The 20528-nt window shown below is 42.2% G+C and overlaps 1 protein-coding gene across 1 annotated transcript in view; it reads right to left on the reverse strand.

Moving 5' to 3' along the window:
* LANCL2 (LanC like glutathione S-transferase 2) overlaps window positions 1-20528 on the reverse strand; it is a 65371-nt gene that overhangs the window by 9825 nt on the left and 35018 nt on the right. Inside the window, 1 exon segment of the mRNA NM_001261176.1 lies at window positions 11949-12131. Coding sequence (NP_001248105.1) covers window positions 11949-12131 — 183 coding nt within the window.

Here is a 20528-nt window from a genome sequence, read left to right on the forward strand (position 1 = left end):
TGCTGGAGTCATGCCCACAATGCAGCCTGCACTGCTGCTTCTCAGCACCAGCAGCCTACCATGTCTGCTCCTGCCACCACATACACTCATGCTCTAAGCAAACAGCTACTTCTAACAGCGAGACATCCGAGAATTCAGAACTACAGAAAAGAGCTCCCGGACTAAATCACAGATTCATCTTCTCCACATTGTATTACAGCAATCATACATGGGCTACAAAATCCATGTACTTATCCACATTACCTCCCCCAAATGGTAAGTTTCCCTGGGCAGTACAGGACAGAAAGTGCAGAAAGACAGCACAATGCGAAGGAAAACCCGAGGGCTCTGGAGTCAGTCAGACACAGGGCTAGAGTCCCTGTTCCACCACGGCAGGCTGTGACTTCAGGTCAGCTGCCGCACCCGACCTGGGCCTGTGCGCCCATGCTACAAAACGGATGGATCCCAAGGTGCCTCAAACATCAGAAATAGAGACAAGGGTTTTAGGCAGTTATTAGAAATATCTTCAAAGATGAAAAGGGGACTATAATCATCATTAGTGAACCCTCAGAAGAGAAAGGCAGAATAAGACAGAAACAAAGGGATATTCTGGACCTAGAAAAACATCAATAGCTAAAATTACAAAACTCGCTGGGTGGGTTTACGAGCAGGCTGGACATAACAGAAGAAATCATTAGTGAATACAAAACCAGGGAAATAGCAATCATCTAATCCTAATTACAGAGAAGAACAAGAAATCTAGAAAACAAAAGCCTCAGGAACCGGCAGGAAAAGAGAAGCCAGTCACCCAGTGTACTAAAAGATACACGTTTACAAGTTCAAGTTCAAAGGATCTTAAGCACGATAAATACAAATACATCTAGGCACGTGACAGTTAAACTATTAAAAACCAAAAATTAAGAGGAAACCGTGAAAGCCTCTAGAGAAAAAGCACACGTTCTATACAAGAGAACAGTGCAGAGAATGACTTGGAAACAACAGAGGTGGATGATGACGGAACAATGCCTTTAAAGCACCAAAAAGAAAAAAAGTCAACCTAGAATTCCCCATCCAGCAAAAATGTATTTAAGAATAAAGGTGAAATAAAAACAAATTTAAGACAAATGAAAATCAATTTGTTGTCACCAAACCTATGCTAAGTAAAATTCTACAGGATGAAAGAAATAATACTGGATAGAAATCAGGATCTTCAGGAAGAAACAAAGACCACTAAAAATGGGCACTACATAAATAAATAACAAAACTATCTTTTTTGCTTGTATCAATTAAGATAAAATATGCAGGGCTATTTAAAGCAAAATTTCTGGCCAGCCATGGTAGTTCACACCTGTAATCCCAGCACTTTAGGAGGCTGAAACAGAAGGATCACTTGAGCCCAGGAGTTCGAGACTAGCCTGGGCAACACAGTGAGGACCCTGTCTCTTCAAAAAGAATTTTTTAAATTAAAAATAAAGCAAAAATTCTAACATTATATCAGTGGTTTACAACATTCGTAGATTTTATAAATATGGCAGATAGAGTGCAAAGCTCTGGAGTAAGCAGAACCACCTGCCTATGAGTTTCTTACAGTTTATGTGAAGTGGCTCAGTGTTAACTCTAAGGAGGTTATGAAAAGCTAAGGACATATATTGCAACCCCTGTAGCACTAGTAAAAAAAATATGCAAATAGATACAGTTAAAGAGTTAACAGAGCCCCAGGCCCGGTGACGCTCACACCTGTAATCTCAGCACTTAGGAAGGCCGAGGTGGGCGGATTACCTGAGGTCAGGAGTTTGAGACCAGCCTGGCCAACACGGTAAAATCCCGTCCCTACCAAAAATACAAAAATTAGCCAGCTGGGCATGGTGGCACGTGCCTGTAGTCCCAGCTACTCAGGAGGCTGAGGCAGGAGAATCGCTTGAACCTGGGAGGTGGAGGTTGTGGTGAGCTGAGATCTCACCACTGCACTCCAGCCTGGGTGACAAAGCGAGACTCCATCTCAAAAAAAAAAAAAAAAAAAAAGTCAACAGAAAAATTAAAACAGAATCCTAAAAAATTTCCAACTGATCTCTCTACCTCCCTAAAAAAAAAAAAAAAAAAGAAAAAAGAAAAAAAGAAAAAAGCAGGAAAGAAAAAACAGAGGGAGGAAAAACACAAAATGTCATTAAAAAAAATTTTAAATGGCAGAGCTGATTCCAAACGCATCAATAATTATATTAAATATATATGAACTAATTCCAATTAAAACACTGAGATTATTAGCCTAGCTATAACACAAGTCCCATACAGGCTGAAAGCAAAAAGATGTGTCATGCAAACAGTAATTATAAAATGCTGGAGCAGCTGCATTAATATCAGACAAAGTAGATTTCAAGACAAAGAATATTACCAGAGATAAAAGGAACACTCCATGATGATAAAAGAGTCAATTCATTAGGAAAACATAACCATCATAAACATGTATTAGGACAGAGCCTCAAAATGCATGAAGCAAACAGTAAAAAAATTAAAGAGAAGAAAATAAACAGTTGGGAGACTGTAAAACTCCTCCTCCCATGACTAAGTAAACAAACAGCTGAAACAAATATGTAAGACAAATCCGTGAGGGTCAGCACACTGCAAGCCCACACAGTCTTATCTGTAAATTAAGTTCCCTGGAGTGTGGTCATGATGGTTCATTCACACACTGGCTGTGGCTGCTTTTGTGTTATAATGATAGAACTGAGTGGTTGCAGAGATTGCATGGACCGCAAGCCTAAAATATTTACTGTCCGGGTCATTACAGGAAGTTCGCTGACCTCTGTAATTGAAGATCTGAACGATACATCCAACCATTGGCCTAACTGACATTTCTAGCACGCTATGCCTGACAACTAGAGAATACACATTCCATGCAAATGCACGTGGGACATTCATCAAGACAGACTAAATACTGAGCCATAAAATACATCTAAGTAAATTTTAAAACGTTAAATCGTATATAATATGTTTTGTAACAATGGAATTAAATCAGAAATCAATGAAAATATCTATACAACTCTCAAATATCTGAAAAATACACAACCCACTCCTAAATAACCCATGAATCAAAAGAGAAATCATAAGGGTAATTAGGGACTATCTAAAACTAAATGAAAATGAAAACAAGACATAAAATATTTGGGAATGGAGCTAAAATAGTGCTTAGAGGAAAATGTAAAGCTTTAAATGCTTGTATTAGAAAAAAAGAAAGGTACAAGACCTAAGATTCCACTTTAAAAAGTTAGAAAACGGCAAAGTAAATCTAAAGTCCATAGAAATGAATTTTATTTATTTTTATTTTTTATGTTTTTTAAGACAGGGTCTTACTCTGTCGCCTAGGCTAGAGTGCAGTGGCACCACCATGGCCAGATAATTTTGGATTTTTTGTAGAGATGAGGTCTATGTTGCCCAGGTTGGTCTTGAACTTGTGGCCTCAAGCTATCCTCCACCTTGGCCTCCAAAATTGCTGGAATTGAGGGGCGGAGCAAGATGGCCGAATAGGAACAGTTCCAGTCTCCAACTCCCGGCGTGAGCGACACAGAAGACAGTATTTCAACTGAGATACTGGGTTTATCTCACTAGGGAGTGCCTGACAATCAGTGCTGGTCGGCTTCTGCAGCCCAACCAGCGAAAGCTGAAGCAGGGGGAGGCATCGTCTCACCTGGGAAGCGCAAGGGGGAAGGGAATTCCTTTTCCTAGCCAGGGGAACTGAGACACACAACACCTGGAAAATCGGGTAACTCCCACCCCAATACTGCGCTCTACCAAGGATCTTAGCAAATGGGCACACCAGGAGACCATATCCCACACCTGGCCGGAAGGGTCCCACGCCCACGGAGCCTCCCACATTGCTAGCACAGCAGTCTGCCATCTGGCGGCAAGGCAGCAGCGAGGCTGGGGGCTTAAGTAGATAAACAAAGCGGCTGGGAAGCTCGAACTGGGTGGAGCTCACAGCAGCTCAAGGAGTCCTGCCTGTCTCTGTAGACTCCACCTCTGGGGACAGGGCACAGCTAAACAACAACAACAACAACAACAACAACAAAAAGCAGCTGAAACCTCTGCAGACGCAAATGACTCTGTCTGACAGCTTTGAAGTGAGCATTGGATCTCCCAACATGGAGGTTGAGATCTGAGAAGGGACAGACTACCTGCTCAAGTGGGTCCCTGACCCCTGAGCAGCCTAACTGGGAGACATCCCCCACTAGGGGCAGACCGACACCCCACACCTCACACGGTGGAGTACACCCCTGAGAGGAAGCTTCCATAGCAAGAATCAGACAGGTACACTCGCTGTTCAGCAATATTGTATCTTCTGCAGCCTCTGCTGCTGACACCCTGGCAAACAGGGTCTGGAGTGGACCTCAAGCAATCTTCAACAGACCTACAGCTGAGGGTCCTGACTGTTAGAAGGAAAACTAACAAACAGGAAGGACACCCACACCAAAACTCCATCAGTACGTCACCATCATCAAAGACCAGAGGCAGATAAAACCACAAAGATGGGGAAAAAGCAGGGCAGAAAAGCTGGAAATTCAAAAAATAAGAGCGCATCGCCCCCTGCAAAGGAACGCAGCTCATCGCCAGCAACGGATCAAAGCTGGACGGAGAATGACTTTGACGAGATGAGAGAAGAAGGCTCCAGTCCATCAAACTTCTCAGAGCTAAAGGAGGAATTACATAACCAGCGCAAAGAAACTAAAAATTTTGAAAAAAAAGTGGAAGAATTGATAACTAGAATAATTAATGCAGAGAAGGCCAAAATTGCTGGAATTACAGGAGTGAGCCACTGGGCCCAGACCCATAGAAGGAAGTTTTAAAAAGAAAAGAAAAGCCGGGCGCGGTGGCTCAAGCCTGTAATCCCAGCACTTTGGGAGGCTGAGACGGGTGGATCACTAGGTCAGGAGATCGAGACCATCCTGGTTAACACGGTGAAACCCCGTCTCTACTAAAAAATACAAAAAATTAGCCGGGCGCGGTGGTGGGCGCCTGTAGTCCCAGCTACTGGGGAGGCTGAGGCAGGAGAATGGCGTGAACCCGGGAGGCGGAGCTTGCAGTGAGCTGAGATCCGGCCACTGCACTCCAGCCCGGGCGACAGAGCGAGACTCTGTCTTAAAAAAAAAAAAAAAAAAAAAAAGAAAAATCAATGAAATAGGAAATAAAGCTAAAATTTATAAGTTTATTTCTTTAAAAGATCAATAAAACTTTGAGAAAGCTGCTATCTAGACTGAGGAAAGAGAGAGAAAACATAAATTACTAATATCAAGAATAAATGGGAGGCCAGCGTGGTGGCTCACGCCTGTAATCCCAGCACTGTGGGAGGCCGAAGCAGGTGGATCACCTCAGGTCAGGAGTTGCAGACCAGCCCGGCCTACATGGTGAAACCCTGTCTCTACTAAAAACACAAAAATTAGTCAGGCGTGGTAGCTCGTGTCTAGAATCACAACTACATGGAAGGCTGCAGCAGGAGAATTGCTTGAACCCAGGAGGCGGAGGTTTCAGGGAGCCAAGATCATGCCACTGCACTCCAGCCTGGCAGGAATGGCAAGATTCTATCTCAAAAAAAAAAAAAAAAAAAAAAAAAAAAAGGAAAAGAATAAAAGACTTCGGACAGTATTAAACATTAAAAAAATGAGATATGAATAACATGCCAATACATTTGACAACTTAGATAAAATGAGAAAACATATTGAAAAACAGTTTACAAAGTTGATGCAAAATGATTCTATTAATGAAATTGAATTCATAATAAAAAATTTTCCCACACACATTTAAGCAAGTAATAACACCAATTGTACGCAAAATCTTTCTGAAAATAAGAGAAAACACTTTCCCCTCATGTATGTGACCAGCATAATCCTGATACCCTATTCCTAATAAAAACAAAGATTTTACAGAAAAAGAAAATATGCACTAATAGAGACATAAAAATCTTTAAATATTAGCAAATCAAATCTAGGAATATTAATAAAAAGAAAAGGATAAAAATCATGTCCAAGTGAGGTTTATACTAGGAATGCAAGGTTGACTCAACTTTTAAAAACCAATCAATGTAAAATCACCATATTAATAAAACAAAAGAGGAAAACCATAGGAGCATTTGAATAAATCTAGGGAAAAAAATGACAAAATTCAACACCCCTTCATGATACCCAGTAATAAAAGGAAACTTCTTCAATCTGATAAAAGGCATCTAAGAAAAACAGTTAAAAGTATACTTGATAGGGAAATATTTAATTTTTTTTCTATGACTGTGAATAAAGCAAAGATGTCCACTCTGACCACTTCTATTCAATATTCTACTATAGATCCTAACCAACGTAATAAGAGCGGTAAAGGAAATACAAGGCACAGAGGTTGAAAAGGATGAAAACTCACAGATACAATATGTGTACACAGAAAATCCCAAGTAAGCTATAAAAAAGCTACTAGAACTGATACATGAATTTAGCACAGAATATAAAGTCAATATACAAAAAGCAGCTGTGGCCAGTTACAGTGGCTCAAGCCTATAATCCCAGCACTTTGGGAGACTGAGGTGGGCAGATCCCTTGCTTGAGCTTGGGAGTTTGAGACCAGCCTGGGCAATATGACGAAATCCCATCTCTACAAAAAATACAAAAATTAGCCAGGCATGGTGGTGCATGACTGTAGTCCCAGGTCCAACAGGCTCCATTTTTAGAAGCTGACCAATGGACTCTAAAACTTATATGAAAATACAAAGGACCTGGAACATTCAAAGTGATTCTGAAAAAGAATAAAGTTAGAGGTCTTAAGTTACCTGATCTCAAAACTTACAATAAATGCAGAATAAGAAAAATAACATGGTAATATCATGTAGGTAAACAGGCCAAAGTAACTGAATACAGTCCAGAAACAGACCCAGGCTTATTAGATCATTTGATTTTTGACAGAGGAACCAAAATCAATCAAACAGGAAAAATAAATGTCTTTTCCACAAAAGGTATGGGAACAATCAGATATCCCTATGATTAAAAGAAAAAACCACCTCGTTTGTTACCTCATGTAATATCCAAAACTTAATTTGAGATAGATGACAGGCCTAAAGGTAAAATCTAAAACAATAAAGATTAAAGGAGAGTATTATCTATATAACCTGAGGGTAGGTAAGGTTCCTTAGACAAAACACAGAAAGTAATTATCATAAAAGAAAACACTGAAAAATAGAATTCATCAAAATTTAAAACTCTATTAATCAAAAGATACCATAAAGAATATGATTAGGCAAACTACAGACAGGGAGAAATTATTTGTAAGATATATATCTGACAGAGGGGACTTTAACCAGAACATATACAGAATTCTTACAAAAATAGCAAAAAGACAAAAATAAAACAAAACAATGTAGGTAAAACACATGAAGAGACAAGCTGGGCACAGTGGCTCACACCTATAATTCCAGCACTTTGGGAGGCCAAGGCAGGAAGATTGCTTGAGTCCAGGAGTTCAAAACCAGCCCGGGCAACAAAGCAAGACTCCTACAAAAAATAAAAAGATTTAGCCAGGTGTGGTGGCACGTGCCTGTAGTTCCAGCTACTTGGGAGGCTGAAGTGGGAGGATCACCTGAGCCCCAAAGGTCGAGGCTGCAGTGAGCCAAGATGCACGACTGCACTCCAGCCTGGGTGACAGTGTAAGGCCCTGTCTCAAAAAATAATAATAAGAAGAAGAAGAAGATATGAAGAGACACTCAACAAAAGAAGATACACAATTGACCCACGAGCACATGCAAAAATTAATCAACCCTGGTCAATCAGGAAGATACAAATAAACCACAATGAAAACCTACCAAAATAATTAAAATTAAAAAGACTTTCAACGCCAAGTGCTGGCAGATGCAGAACAACCAGAACTTGTGGGGAAAGTCTGGCAATTTCTAAAGCTAAACATACACCTACCCTCCGATCCAGTGATTCTACTCCTAGATATTAACCCAGAAGAAATGAAGACATGTGTCTCCAGACAGACCTGTGCAAGAATGTTCATAGTAGCTTGTTCCTAACAGCCAAAACCTGGAAACTAATGAAAAACAATGATAAACTGGCCGGACGCAGTGGCTCATACCTGTAATCCCAGAAGTTTGGGAGGCCAAGGCAGGCAGATCACCTAAGGTCAGGAGTTCAAGACTAGCCTGGGCAACATGGTGAAACCCTGTCTCTACTAAAAGTACAAAAAATTAGCCAGGCATGGTGACGTGTACCTCTAATCCCAGCTACTCGGGAGGCTAATGCACGAGAACCGCTTGAACCCAGAAGGCAAAGGTTGCAGTGAGCCAAGATTGCGCCACTGCACTCCAACCTGGGGAAAGAGTGAGACTGTGTCTCAAATAAAAAAAAAAAGAAAGAAAAACAATGATAAACTATGGTACATTTATTTAAGTGATGCTTAAAATTAGGAAGGTATCAGAATCTTGAGTAAGGGGGAAAAAAGTATAGTTCAGAAAAATATTTTCAAGTAATTCTGATACCCGTTGAAAAACTTTCCATGTTTCAAATAAGCAACTTGCAAACAAGCTTCAAGAACAGAATTTGTATGAAAGCATTTTCTGACATATATACAATAGTTGGTCACCAGGGGGCACTCTCAATGCAGTTCTATCTGGGGCTTCCCAGGGCAGGTGTGTGGGCGTAAACAGTGATGCTGTGGCTGCTGCCAAATTCAGTTCAGCATCTAAGGACTGCACTGGTGTCACTCTGGTGGGGGTGTTACATGCTTTTTTTGGACATCACATTTATCTTTCCAAATACAATCTCATTTAACAAATGTATTTGTTTACAGTGGCTAAACCCACACAAATTGCTAATGCCCTAGGGCTCAAAACGTGAACAGAAGGAAGAATTTGCCACCGTTACCCATGATTTTTTTGGTCAGATAATCAAGAGCTGGCTGTAACTACTCATCAAAATAGCTTCCAGTTGTAACTGGAGGTACACAGATGTAATTTGTTAGAAAATCATTCACAATTAATACAATTCCTAATACAATGTAGAATATTGTTAAAATCTCGCCCTTTTCTTTTTTCTTTTTTTTTTTTGAGGCAGGGTCTTGCTGTACTCCAGGCTGGAGTGCAGTGGCATGATCATAGCTCACTGAAACCTCTGCCTCCCAGGCTCAAACCATCCTTCCACCTCAGCCTCCCAGGTACCTGGGACCACAGGTACGTGCCACCGCACACAGGTAAGTTTTGTATTTTTTTTTTTAAGTAGGGACATGGTTTCGCCATGTTGCCCAGGCTGGTCTCCAACTCCTGGGCTCAAGCAACCCTCCCGCCTTGGCCTCCCAAAGTGCTGGGATGGCAGGTGTGAGTCATGGCGCCTGGCCAAACTTTTACATTTTAAGGCCATCTAAAATACCATATAACTTTAAATTAACAAGTAATACACGTTCCTACATAGAAGAGTATACCCTACTAAATACTAACACATGATGAGCATCTACCGGGAGGGAAAACAAATTTTGTGAGTCTGGACTGAACTTACAGTTTTCTTTGTAAAGGATAATTAATAATATTTTTTCAAGTACTTGAACACTTTACACCTTCATCAGCACACCTGAACAACTCAAGACTTCATATGCCAGGAGAAGAAAATGTTAGCACTTGTTATTACAAAAAACTTGAACATTTCCTACCTAATTTTAAGAGACAGCTTTAATAAATGGAGGCTCTCTCAATGTAACTGTAACTTGAGAGAAAACAGTGTGGAGCTGTGCTTCCCTAGCTTTGCCTCCCCCACCGCACCCACCCTGCCTTGGTCAAACACAAACCCCACCCTCCACTCAGGGATGCAAACAGATGTGCGGACTCCGCAGCACATGGTCTGTTTCCCCGCTGGCAGAGACCTTCAGTCTACACTTATTTTCTGTAGTTTATACTATGAAGAGGATATACTTTTACCCCCAATTGTAAGACCATATTACACATGCTTTTTCCTTTTTAAATTTTTCGTTGATATATAATAATTGTACATATTTATGGGTGCATGTGGTATACATGCACATAATGTGTAATGATCAAGTCAGGGTATTCAGGATGTCCATTAGCTTGAGCATTTATCATTTATTTATGCTGGGAACATTTCAAATCTTCTCTTCTAGCTATTTTGAAATATAAAATATACATGCTTTTTCAAATTACCACTGATGCCTTCCTACCCCCAGAAGATTCTGATATTCCTCCTTGTTCCTCATGCTCAAGAATCTTAATGTAGAGGACACAATTACATTTTAAAGACTAAGTATGGGATCTTGACATCTTTGGCTCTATGCTTTCTGGAGGAGAGAAATTTGTTTTGGAACCAACAGGGCAAGGCAAGGTGTTTGAATGGTGTTTTGTGCAGAAGCCCTGCCTGGAGGAGCTGGCCGCAGCCACCTGCAGCCTGTCAGTGGCAGAGCCGTGCTGGCTTGCTCCCAAGTGGCCAGCAGTGGTGAAAACAGATGGTGGCCACTGTCAGCAGAACTCATGAAAATGAAACGGCCCAGGAGGAAGGGTCCTCACAGGATAGCCTGGTTCCTGGCACCTGCTTGCTCTCCACAGGGCTCTGTTGAAACAGACTGGAAAGGTACACCCGGCAGCAGAGATCAGCCACCAAGAACAACCAGCTGTGTCGGCTGAGCCTCTTTCACGTGAAGGGAAAAGGAGTTTGACAAAAAGGAGCCTCCACGTTTTAGCAGTTATACATCTGTTTTAAGTATCAGAGGGCCCCTGTCTATACAGTCAATATTGTGCTCACACCTTATTGTTGGACATATTACAGATGTTTCTCTATGACACTGAAGTTACAACTGCTCCAAAACTCTAAAAAAGGGAGGCAGTGATTTGAACAGAATTATGTTTTAATGTAAAAGTGAGGGTACTGTTAGGAAGATACATGTTATTTTCAAAAAATACATTTCATCGTGTTTCACTCTGACCAAACGTCATAACTTTCTGAGTTGTTGTCTTGAATGCTCATATCTTATATATGATTTGAATATTTTTGGTGTTGTTGTAGGAGGACTAAAAATTTCTGACAAATTAGCCTAAATCATGAGAGATAATTTCCCATAATTTTTCTGAGTAATTTATTATGGTGGCCGTAAAGAAAAAATAAAATTGACTCAGGTATCAGTTCTTATTATTTCCAGGTAGAGATATGAGTTCTGCTCCATTAATTCCATCTATCTATCCTAAACAAAGAGAACTGGCCAAAATACTGTGTTGAACAGAGCAATCATTGTGTTACAGTTGTATACTCTGATGTATGAGCAACAATCTCCAACATCAATTATTACAAATACAGATGTATTAAATAAAAATAAAATTACAAAAGAAGCATCACTGGTTTTCAACTTATATGATAAATCTTAGTCCAGGAAGAAATCAATAGCGTTCTTAATATTATGCCCAAACATATTTAAAGCCTATTAGAATTAATCAGTGAAGGTTCAGCCTATTTTCCTATAGTATCCCAGATGTATACAAATTTGAGTACCACCTATGTCTTGAGAATAATATAACAATTTTAAACTCAAAAGCTCTTAGACAATCATCATTATTATTAATAATCCAGCAATAAAGGCTTATTCAAGCAAGAAAATGAAATGATGTGAAAATGAACAAAAAAGCACTTTGGTTATAATCCTATCCACTACTTTACTGGATACCCATACTCATTAGAATGAAAATCATCTCATCACTGCTCTGTCATCTACGTTTTCTTTTACACATGAATATAAACCCTGTTAACACACACAATCACATACGTACACACAGACTTGTAGCACTAATGGCAGTGGTGATGAGTGGTAAAATACAAAGACTTTATTTTGTAAAAACATTCATTCTAAAAGGTTTTTAGTGTACAGTCAAATGGCCTTACCAAAGCAAGACCAAAACCTGACAGGGAAACCTGGCTCCCCACACAGGGGATGGCCGTGACAGTGGAAGCACTGACCTTGTACGCTTGCATAAGCATGTGGATGACCCCTGGGGCACCGTGGCACCAGTGAACCAGCCGGTCTGTTTCATTGCTTAACGATGATGGGTAATTCCCAGACCGGAATTTTTTGTGGCGCACGTAATCAATACTGGGTTTCACCATTTCTGTCAAAGTTTCTTGGTCCACTTTTGCTGCTGGCTTTAAACAAACAAAAATAAAACACAAATTATTTTTTCTGAAGTTATTTCTTTTACATTGTATCACGGCTAACAAAATAAAACATCAATTACATGGAAAATGAAAGAGCACATAAAATTAGAATTAATTCAACTATCTGGTTATTTAAGACTTAGGCAGAACTTGTTTCAAGTTTTTGAAATCTCAGTGTTATAATGTATTTTGTCTCCTCTTTGGTGGATGAGTAGTAAAGGAAATGATTAAATGGCAAGTGAACCTAGGAGTAGGTAGGTTTTGTTTTGTTGCTTTGCTTTGTTAAAATACGAATACTTGATATCCTTCCATGGGGCTCACACCTTCTAGAAAGCCAGGTACCCCCTTCTCCCAAATCTATATACTGGCTTTGTTACTCAGCCAAATTATTTAACCTCAGTCTCTTTATCTCTAAAATAGAATAATCATAGTACTCAACACCTAAGACGTTTGTAAGGAACAAAGGAGAAAAAAATGCATGCCTCACTCCTTCATCCAACAATTTGTGGTGATACTGGCTTTTACTAACTGAAGGCACTCATTAAATGTTACCTACTAGAATTCATTATTGAATTTGTGTTTAAGTTTCACTACAGGGACTAAGTATTTGGAAAACATATTTGGAAAATATTTGCAAATTTTGAGGCATTGTTTTTTTAAAAGGACTTAAAACATTCAAATAGTCTCAAGTTACTGTACAGATTCCCACGAAAAAACCTGGTGAGAAGAGTCAGATGGCAAGGCTGAGCTAAGTGAGCGTCTTAGGGTGGCATGCCAGCTCACACGGCATCTTAGGGTGACATGTTAGTGTCACACAATGTCTTTAGGGTGACATGTTAATGCCACAAAATGACTTTAGGGTGACATGTTAATGCCACACAATGCCTTCAGACTGACATGTTAATATCACACAACGTCTCAGGGTGACATGTCACCACATGACATCCTTAGAATGACAGCACCACACAACATCTTAGGGTGACATGTTAACACCTCACGTCTTTAGGGTGACATGTTAGCACCACATGACATCCTTAGAGTGACAAGTTAATGCCACACAATCTCTTTAGGATGACACATTAGCGACACATGACATCTTTAGAGTGACGGGTTAGCACCACACAAACGTCTTAGGGTGACATATTAGCGCTACAGAACGTCTTAGGATGACATGTTAACACCACACAATATCTTTAAAGTGACATGTTAGCACCACATAAATCTGCATATTGGTGAAGTCTGAGATAGAGAATCTGTCTCTGGCCACTGAGTTTTCATTTGGCTTTGGTGGCAAATGTCGGGGTGATGTAAAGTACTCTCAAAACTGAAATAAAATATTGCATTGCTTTAAATTCTCATCATTCCATAAGCACCAAAGTTTACAACATGACATCTTCTCCTACAGAATAAAAAACCTCATTTCTTCAACAAAAAGTTAATTTTATTAAAAATAAAGGAAAGATAATTTAAGGAATATCAATACTTCTAAATTTCATTGAAATAAAACTATATTTAATAGAAAATCTTTAGGTGTTTTTCCTGATACACACTTAGAGACTGTATTAGCTTTTTAAAAACTATAGGTCATGAAGTTTATTTCCAAAAGGCTACATGATACTTTTAAAATTACTTTTGTACAGGTAACAAATACTGAACCACTTTAAAAAGTCAAAAAATATTGAGGAGCTTAATTCAAAGACCAACAGACCATGTCCTTCCTAGGACACAACTGAGTTCCTTTCTGTTGTGGTGGTTGTTAGCTGCTTATTCACATTACCACGGTATTTCTAAACAATCCATGCACGGCTGTGCCCTGAGTCACTGATTCTAGGCTTCCCCTTGTGGCAGATGAGGGACACTTTCCTTCCTCTAATCTTCCCAAGAGAATTTCACTCTGCTCACCATCCATAATCCTGTGTTCTTTACAGACTATGCTACGCAAATACTATTTGCTCCTGAAACAGTAAATATACTGAATTAGATATTCTTTTACACCTTTTAGTTTTTCTTGGAGTAACTTTCTAACATTTTATTTGCTTAGTTTTCTTTAAACCAGTACCTAAGCTCTTTCATACCCACCAACAGTTCCGTAAAAAGTCTCTCGGTAAGATTTTCCATATGGTCAAATCTACTATGACTTTGTTTTCCCTGGAGGCGACTCTCCATTATCAGCTGCTTTCCAGGTCTTCTGTGCCACTGCTGTCCTGGGACTTGCACCTGTCAACTTCCTGGGGATTCTGCTCCCTCTCTTGTTTGGGTAGCCCCTCTTCCCTGGATCTGATCCTCTTTCTTAGAGCACTCCCTTGTTGTGGTAGACACCACACTCTGGTAGCTTCCTGAGATGGAGTACAGGGGAACGGGATGTTTTAAACAGTCTTTGCTCTACTCCACATTTAATTGGTAACTTTCTGGGCAGAATGCAATGTTGGAAATCATTTTTACTCAAAACTTGGAAGTCACTTCCATTTATCTTTTAGCTTCAGTGAAACTGTTGCAAAGTCCAATGCCATTTTTGGACTTCGTACATAACCTTTTTCTCTCTAAAGTTTTTTTTTCTTTTTTCTTTTTTTGAGACGGAGTCTCACTGTCACCCAGGCTGGAGTGCAGTGGCATGATCTCGGCTCACTGCAACCTCTGCCTCCCAGGTTCAAGCAATTCTCCTGCCTCAGCCTCCCAAGTAGCTGGGACTACAGGTGCACGCCGCTACACGTGGCTATTTCTTGTCTAACGTTTTAAGCACTGTCTCTTTATCCCTTTATCTTAAGCTTTCACAATGACGGGCATGATGTGGATTTGTCTGTCTCCATTCATTGTGTAGGAACCTGGTAGGTCTTTCCAATATGCAACTATGTCCCTCATTTCTTTCTTTTTTTTTTTTTGGAGATGGGGTCTCGCACTGTTGCCCAGGCTGGAGTGCAGTGGTGTGATCTCGGCTCACTGCAACCTCTGCCTCCTGGGTTCGAGCGATTCTCCTGCCTCAGCCTCCCAAGTAGCTGGGATTATGGGTGCCCACTACCATGCCCAGCTAATTTTTTGTATGTTTTTAGTAGAGATGGGGTTTCACTGTGTTGGCCAGGCTGGTCTCAAACTCCTGACCTCAGTGATCTGCCCACCTTGGCCTCCCAAAGTGCTGGGATTATAGGCACGAGCCACAGCACCCAGCCTATGTCCCTCATTTCTAGAGCATATTCTTGTGTTATTTTCCTCCCTCCTATTGTGTGTTCTCCCTCACTAGGTCTCCCACCAGTCACATGCTGAACCTCCTGGATTAATCCTCTTGCTTTCTTACGTTTTCCTCTCCCATTGTCTTATTTCTGCCCGCTTTCTAAGATATGACTTTGATTCCCAAACATTTTCATGAATTTATTAAAAATTCAGCCATTATACTTTTTATTTTCAAGAGCTCTCTTTTTCCATCAAATGTTGCCTGTTTCTTGGATGCAACAGCATCTCTTATTTCCCTGAAGATATTAATTATGAATTATTATTTCTTCAAAGCTTTCTTCCACTTCCTGCTTTCTCTTTGTTTTTATTTCTACTTGTTCAGGTCTCCACCTTTCAAGTTGGGGCTTTTCTGCCGTGTCTGCTCATGGGCTACCGGTCTGTGCTCACACATAAGGCACAGCTCCTCGCTGCCCTCAGTGCACAGGAGGGGCTGCGGAATGGTGGGAATCAGTGTGGAGTGGCTGGATGGGGGATTGCCGGGGTCTCCAAAGAAGTAGACCAACAGGATGTATAGAAGTAGAGAAAGAGATTCACTCCAAGGAACTGGCTGCAGAGGCTTCATGAGTCCACAAACTGCCTGGGGTGGCCAGCAAGCTGGAGACTCAGGAAGGACCTGCAGTTGGAGTCTGAAAGCAGAGTGCTGGAGAATCCTCTCTTGCCTAGGGGTCCAGCATTTTGTTCTAGTCAGACCTTCAACTGTCTGGACAAGGCCCACTCACATCCTATGGGGCAGCTGGCTTCACTCAAAGTCCACCAACTTAAATGTAAATCTCATTCAAAAACGCCCTCAAAGAAACATCCAGAATAATGTCTGACCACATGTCTGGGCACCAGGGATCAGCCAAGTTGACACATAAAATTAACCATCATGGATGGCAGACTAACGTTTTAATGGGGGTTTTCAAATACCTGTACTTATGAAACTTTTATCTGAGCTACTTGTTTCTCCAGAAGTGACTTCAAGTCCCGAGCGGGGTGGAGGTGGCGCTGCCCCTTGGGGTGAAGGAGAGGTGATGGTGCCTGAGGCTGGAGGTGACAGAGAGGCAGTCTCACCCTAGACCATGGACACTCATTCTCTCCCCCCTATTTTTAGTTCTGTGCTTCACTCCAGCTCTCTTCTACATCTGGCTTTCCTGAATCGAAAAGAGCCTAGTCCGTTTTTCCAGACCTAGCTCCTTTTGTCTCCAGCACGAGTTGAAGGATAGGCAGTTCCCTCCCTGTGCTGGGTGTAGGTTCTCACAGAGGTCCAACCACTGCACATGCTCAAAGAAGCCTCTTGTGCCAGAGCGCCACCTAAGCCCATGTGTGGCACTGCCTACTGGGGACATGGTACTTTCCCCTCCTGAGTTCTGGGGTTCTGTGGAACAAACTGACTTGCTTGTTGTGGGCACCCTCCCCCTCGGGCACTGACACCATCTTTCATCCCAGAAGGTCAGCTGTCATTCCTTCATCTGCTTCAGTTTACAGGTTTGCAGCTGGAGCTCCAGATGTCCCCTAGCTTCATCAAAGAACTTTGGTTTCTCTTTTGTTGTTTTTCTGGCTGTTTTGAGATGATTTTCAAGAGAACTGCTTTTATTCTGTCATGAAAGTGGAGTTCCTTTTAAGCGATATTTTAAGAGTTTCTGCATATATTGTTCTGATAGCCTTTCAACGACACCCTCCAGTTGAAACTACTACTTTTACATGACTAAACTACCAGACAATGAGAAATAAGAACCAAATTCTAAGCCCCCAACTCACTCAGCAGACCCTTTCTTGGCCGAGGAAGCCTGAGGCAACCTTGAAACTAAGCTACCAGTCATGACAGGCTAAGAGGTGGGGCTCACCCTGCTCTGCCCCTCCCGTGCTGACCGCATGAGACTTTCTGCCCTAAGGACTAAGCGGAAACCAGCCCTTTCAGCAGACTGCACTGGCAGTGACAACCACCTGACTGCTCCCCCATCTTCTGCGGCTTCAACAACCAAGCAGCCAGCACTTGCCCCTAAGAAGGCGCCAGGGAGGCTCAGGCCAGCCTATGGAGGACACGCAGGGAGGGGTTTTGTTCCTCTGCTTCACCTTTTGACTCAGAGGGCCGAAAACGCTACCCTCAGATCCTGCTCATGCCACCATTTTCTGAACATGGGTCTCAAGGAGCATGAAGCCCAATTGTGCAGACACACACTTCTCTAGCAAATACTCCACGCCTCCTGCAGCTCACTGAACACATACATTCGGCCACCTGGCTTGGCATACGTTCCTGCTCCCTTTCCACTCCCTCAGAATACCTGTTTCTGGCTTCTAGCCCAAGGCTACCATTAGCCATCAGAATGGCCACCCTGCAGGCTGCAACCCAGTATGAGAAACAAAGCCCTCCTTTCCACATTTCTGAACCATCATTCTGCACTGACAACAGCCACGAACCATGCATCAGGGAAGAGATGCAGGCAGCTTCCCTGCAGGCTCCACCACACCACTGCCTAAGAATCTTGAAAGAAAACCTGGCTCAATCTCTAAGTCAAGTACTTACTACATAGTGTTCCACGTTCTTCACTTTAAAAACAGATCAATGGAAAATTTTATGATTTATATTCCTCCCAAGGAAGTCCCTAATATACAGCAAAATCGGCCTAAACACATGAACGACATTGGCGTGGTTCTTACATTACTATGTTCCCCTAAGGGAATTAGCATTAAAAAAAAAGTTGCCGCCAGGCGTGATGGCGGACACCTGTAATCCCAGTTACTTGGGGGACTGAGGCAGGAGAATTGCTTGAACCTGGGAGATGCAATTTGCAGTGAGCTGAGATTGTGCCACTGCAATCTGAGACCCTGTCTCACCAAAAAAAAAAAAAGTTCCTGAACCACTGTTAAAACATTTTTCTGGGAAAATACAGAATACACTATGATAGTTAATTTTATGTGTCAAATTAAACATGGCGTCTGGGTGTGTCTCAAAGGGTGTTTCCAGATGAGATTAGCACTGAACAGTGGACTCAGTCAGGCAGATGGCCATCCCCAAAGTGGGTGCGCCTCATCCAGTCCATCCAAGGCCTGAAAGGACCAAAGGTAGAGAAAGAAAACATCTGCTCCTTCCTGCCTGCTGGCTTCAACCAGGGCAACAGTCTCCTCCTGCCCTTGGACTGGGATTTGGCTCCCCTGGGGCTCGGTCTTCTGACTCGGAGTGGAGTTACAGCCCCAGCATCCCCGGGTCTCAGGCCTGTAGATGACAGATCGTGGGGCTTCTGGGCCTCCATAGTTGCACGAGCCAATTCCTATAAGAAATCCCATCTCAAATATAGTATTTATCTCCTATTGGTTGTTTCTCTGGAGAACCCTAACACATATACAAAATCTAACTGTTCAAAATAACAGTGCCATTTTTAAATGAGATATGGAATTCTGGTTACTTTGAAAGCATGTACCTGCATCATGAAGAAAATTCACATGCCTGTAATCCCAGCACTTTGGGAGGCTGAGGCGGATGGATCACCAGAGGCCAGGAGTTCAAGACCAGCCTGGCCAACATGCCGAAACCCCATCTCTACTAAAAATACAAAAATTAGCCAGGTGTGGTGTTGCATGCCTGTAATCCCAGCTACTCAGGAGGCTAAGGCAGGAGAATGGCTTGAACCCAGGAGGCAGAGGTTGCAGTGAGCTGAGAAGGCGCCACTGCACTCCACCCTGGGCAACAAAGCAAGACTCCGTCTCAAAAAAAAAAAGAAAAAAAGGCCGGGCGTGGTGGCTCACGCCTGTAATTCCAGCACTTTGGGAGGCCGAGACGGGCGGATCACGAGGTCAGGAGATCGAGACCATCCTGGCTAACACGGTGAAACCCCGTCTCTACTAAAACTACAAAAAAAAGAAAAAAATTAGCCAGGCTTGGTGGCGGGCGCCTGTAGTCCCAGTTCCACGGGAGGCTGAGGCAGGAGAATGGCGTGAACCCAGGGGGCGGAGCTTGAAGTGAGCCAAGATCGCGCCACTGTACTCCAGCCTGGGCGACAAAGCGAGACTCCGTCTCAAAACAAAAAAAAAAAAAGTAAATTCAGAAAACGAACTATATGCATATATGCATGTTTTACTTTCTACAACAATAAAGAAAGACAAATAATACCTAGAAAAAGTTTTAATCCTGTGTAGACATGAATTTCCTAGTTTCCTTTAGTGAGTGAGGACATGATATAGTAGATTAGACATAAAAAGAATCTGAAGTAAAATTTAAAAAAGTAATATATAGGTTTTCCAGTCTAAGATATCTAAATTCTAATCCACATCCTTTGACTTACTAGTTTTGTAGTTTTGTAGAATAAAGAAAGCTTAATTTAAAAGAAGAAGAAAGGAGAAGGAGGGGAGGTGGAGGGAGAAGGTGGGGAGGGAACAGTGGGCAGGACAGAGGGTAGAGGAGGGAGGGGGGGAGGAGGGGGGGGAGGAGGAGGAGGAGGAGGAGGAGGAGGAGGAGGAGGAGGAGGAGGTGGTGGCAGAGGCGGTTTTATGCCTTGCAGGGAAGAGAACATAGGCCACAGGCTAGGCTGAAGTCCTAGGCTTATGCTCAAGCCAAACACAGCCTGAAGCAATGTTTAGTGTGGGGTCTCTACTGGCCTGATAGAAGAGTCAGTACTTAATAGGTGTCAGGGATGACTGAGAGACAAAATCATAACCACAGCAACAAACTCATCAAAAATATAGAAGACAACTGACAGCAAGCGAGGTTATCAGGACATGACAAAGTCACTGCCTCAGTTGGGTTCTGCAGGCCCTGTTGCTCCCTGAAGATTTTTCCCCATTAAGAGTTCCTACTGGAATCAGCAGGAGGACAAGCACAGAAGGGTGGACAAGCCAGGCACGGTGGCTCATGCTTGTAATCCTAGCACTTTCGGAGGCCGAGGTGGGTGGATCACGAGGTCAGGAGTTCGAGACCAGCATGGCCAATATGGTGAAACCCCGTCTCTACTAAAAATACAAAAATTAGCTGGAGGTGGTGGTGTGCGCTTCTAGTCCCAGCTGCTTGGGAGGCTGAGGCAGGAGAATCGCTTGAACCCGGGAGATGGAGGTTGTAGTGAGCCGAGATTGCGCCTCTGCACTCCAGCCTGGGCGAGAGAGTGAGACTCCACCTCAAAAAAAAAAAAAAAGTGTGGGGAAGAGATAACTAATCTGCTCTAAGACTCCATACCAAATGTACTCAGG

Source organism: Macaca mulatta, chromosome 3 (genome assembly GCF_049350105.2).
Source record: "Macaca mulatta isolate MMU2019108-1 chromosome 3, T2T-MMU8v2.0, whole genome shotgun sequence".
Lineage (NCBI taxonomy): Eukaryota > Metazoa > Chordata > Mammalia > Primates > Cercopithecidae > Macaca > Macaca mulatta.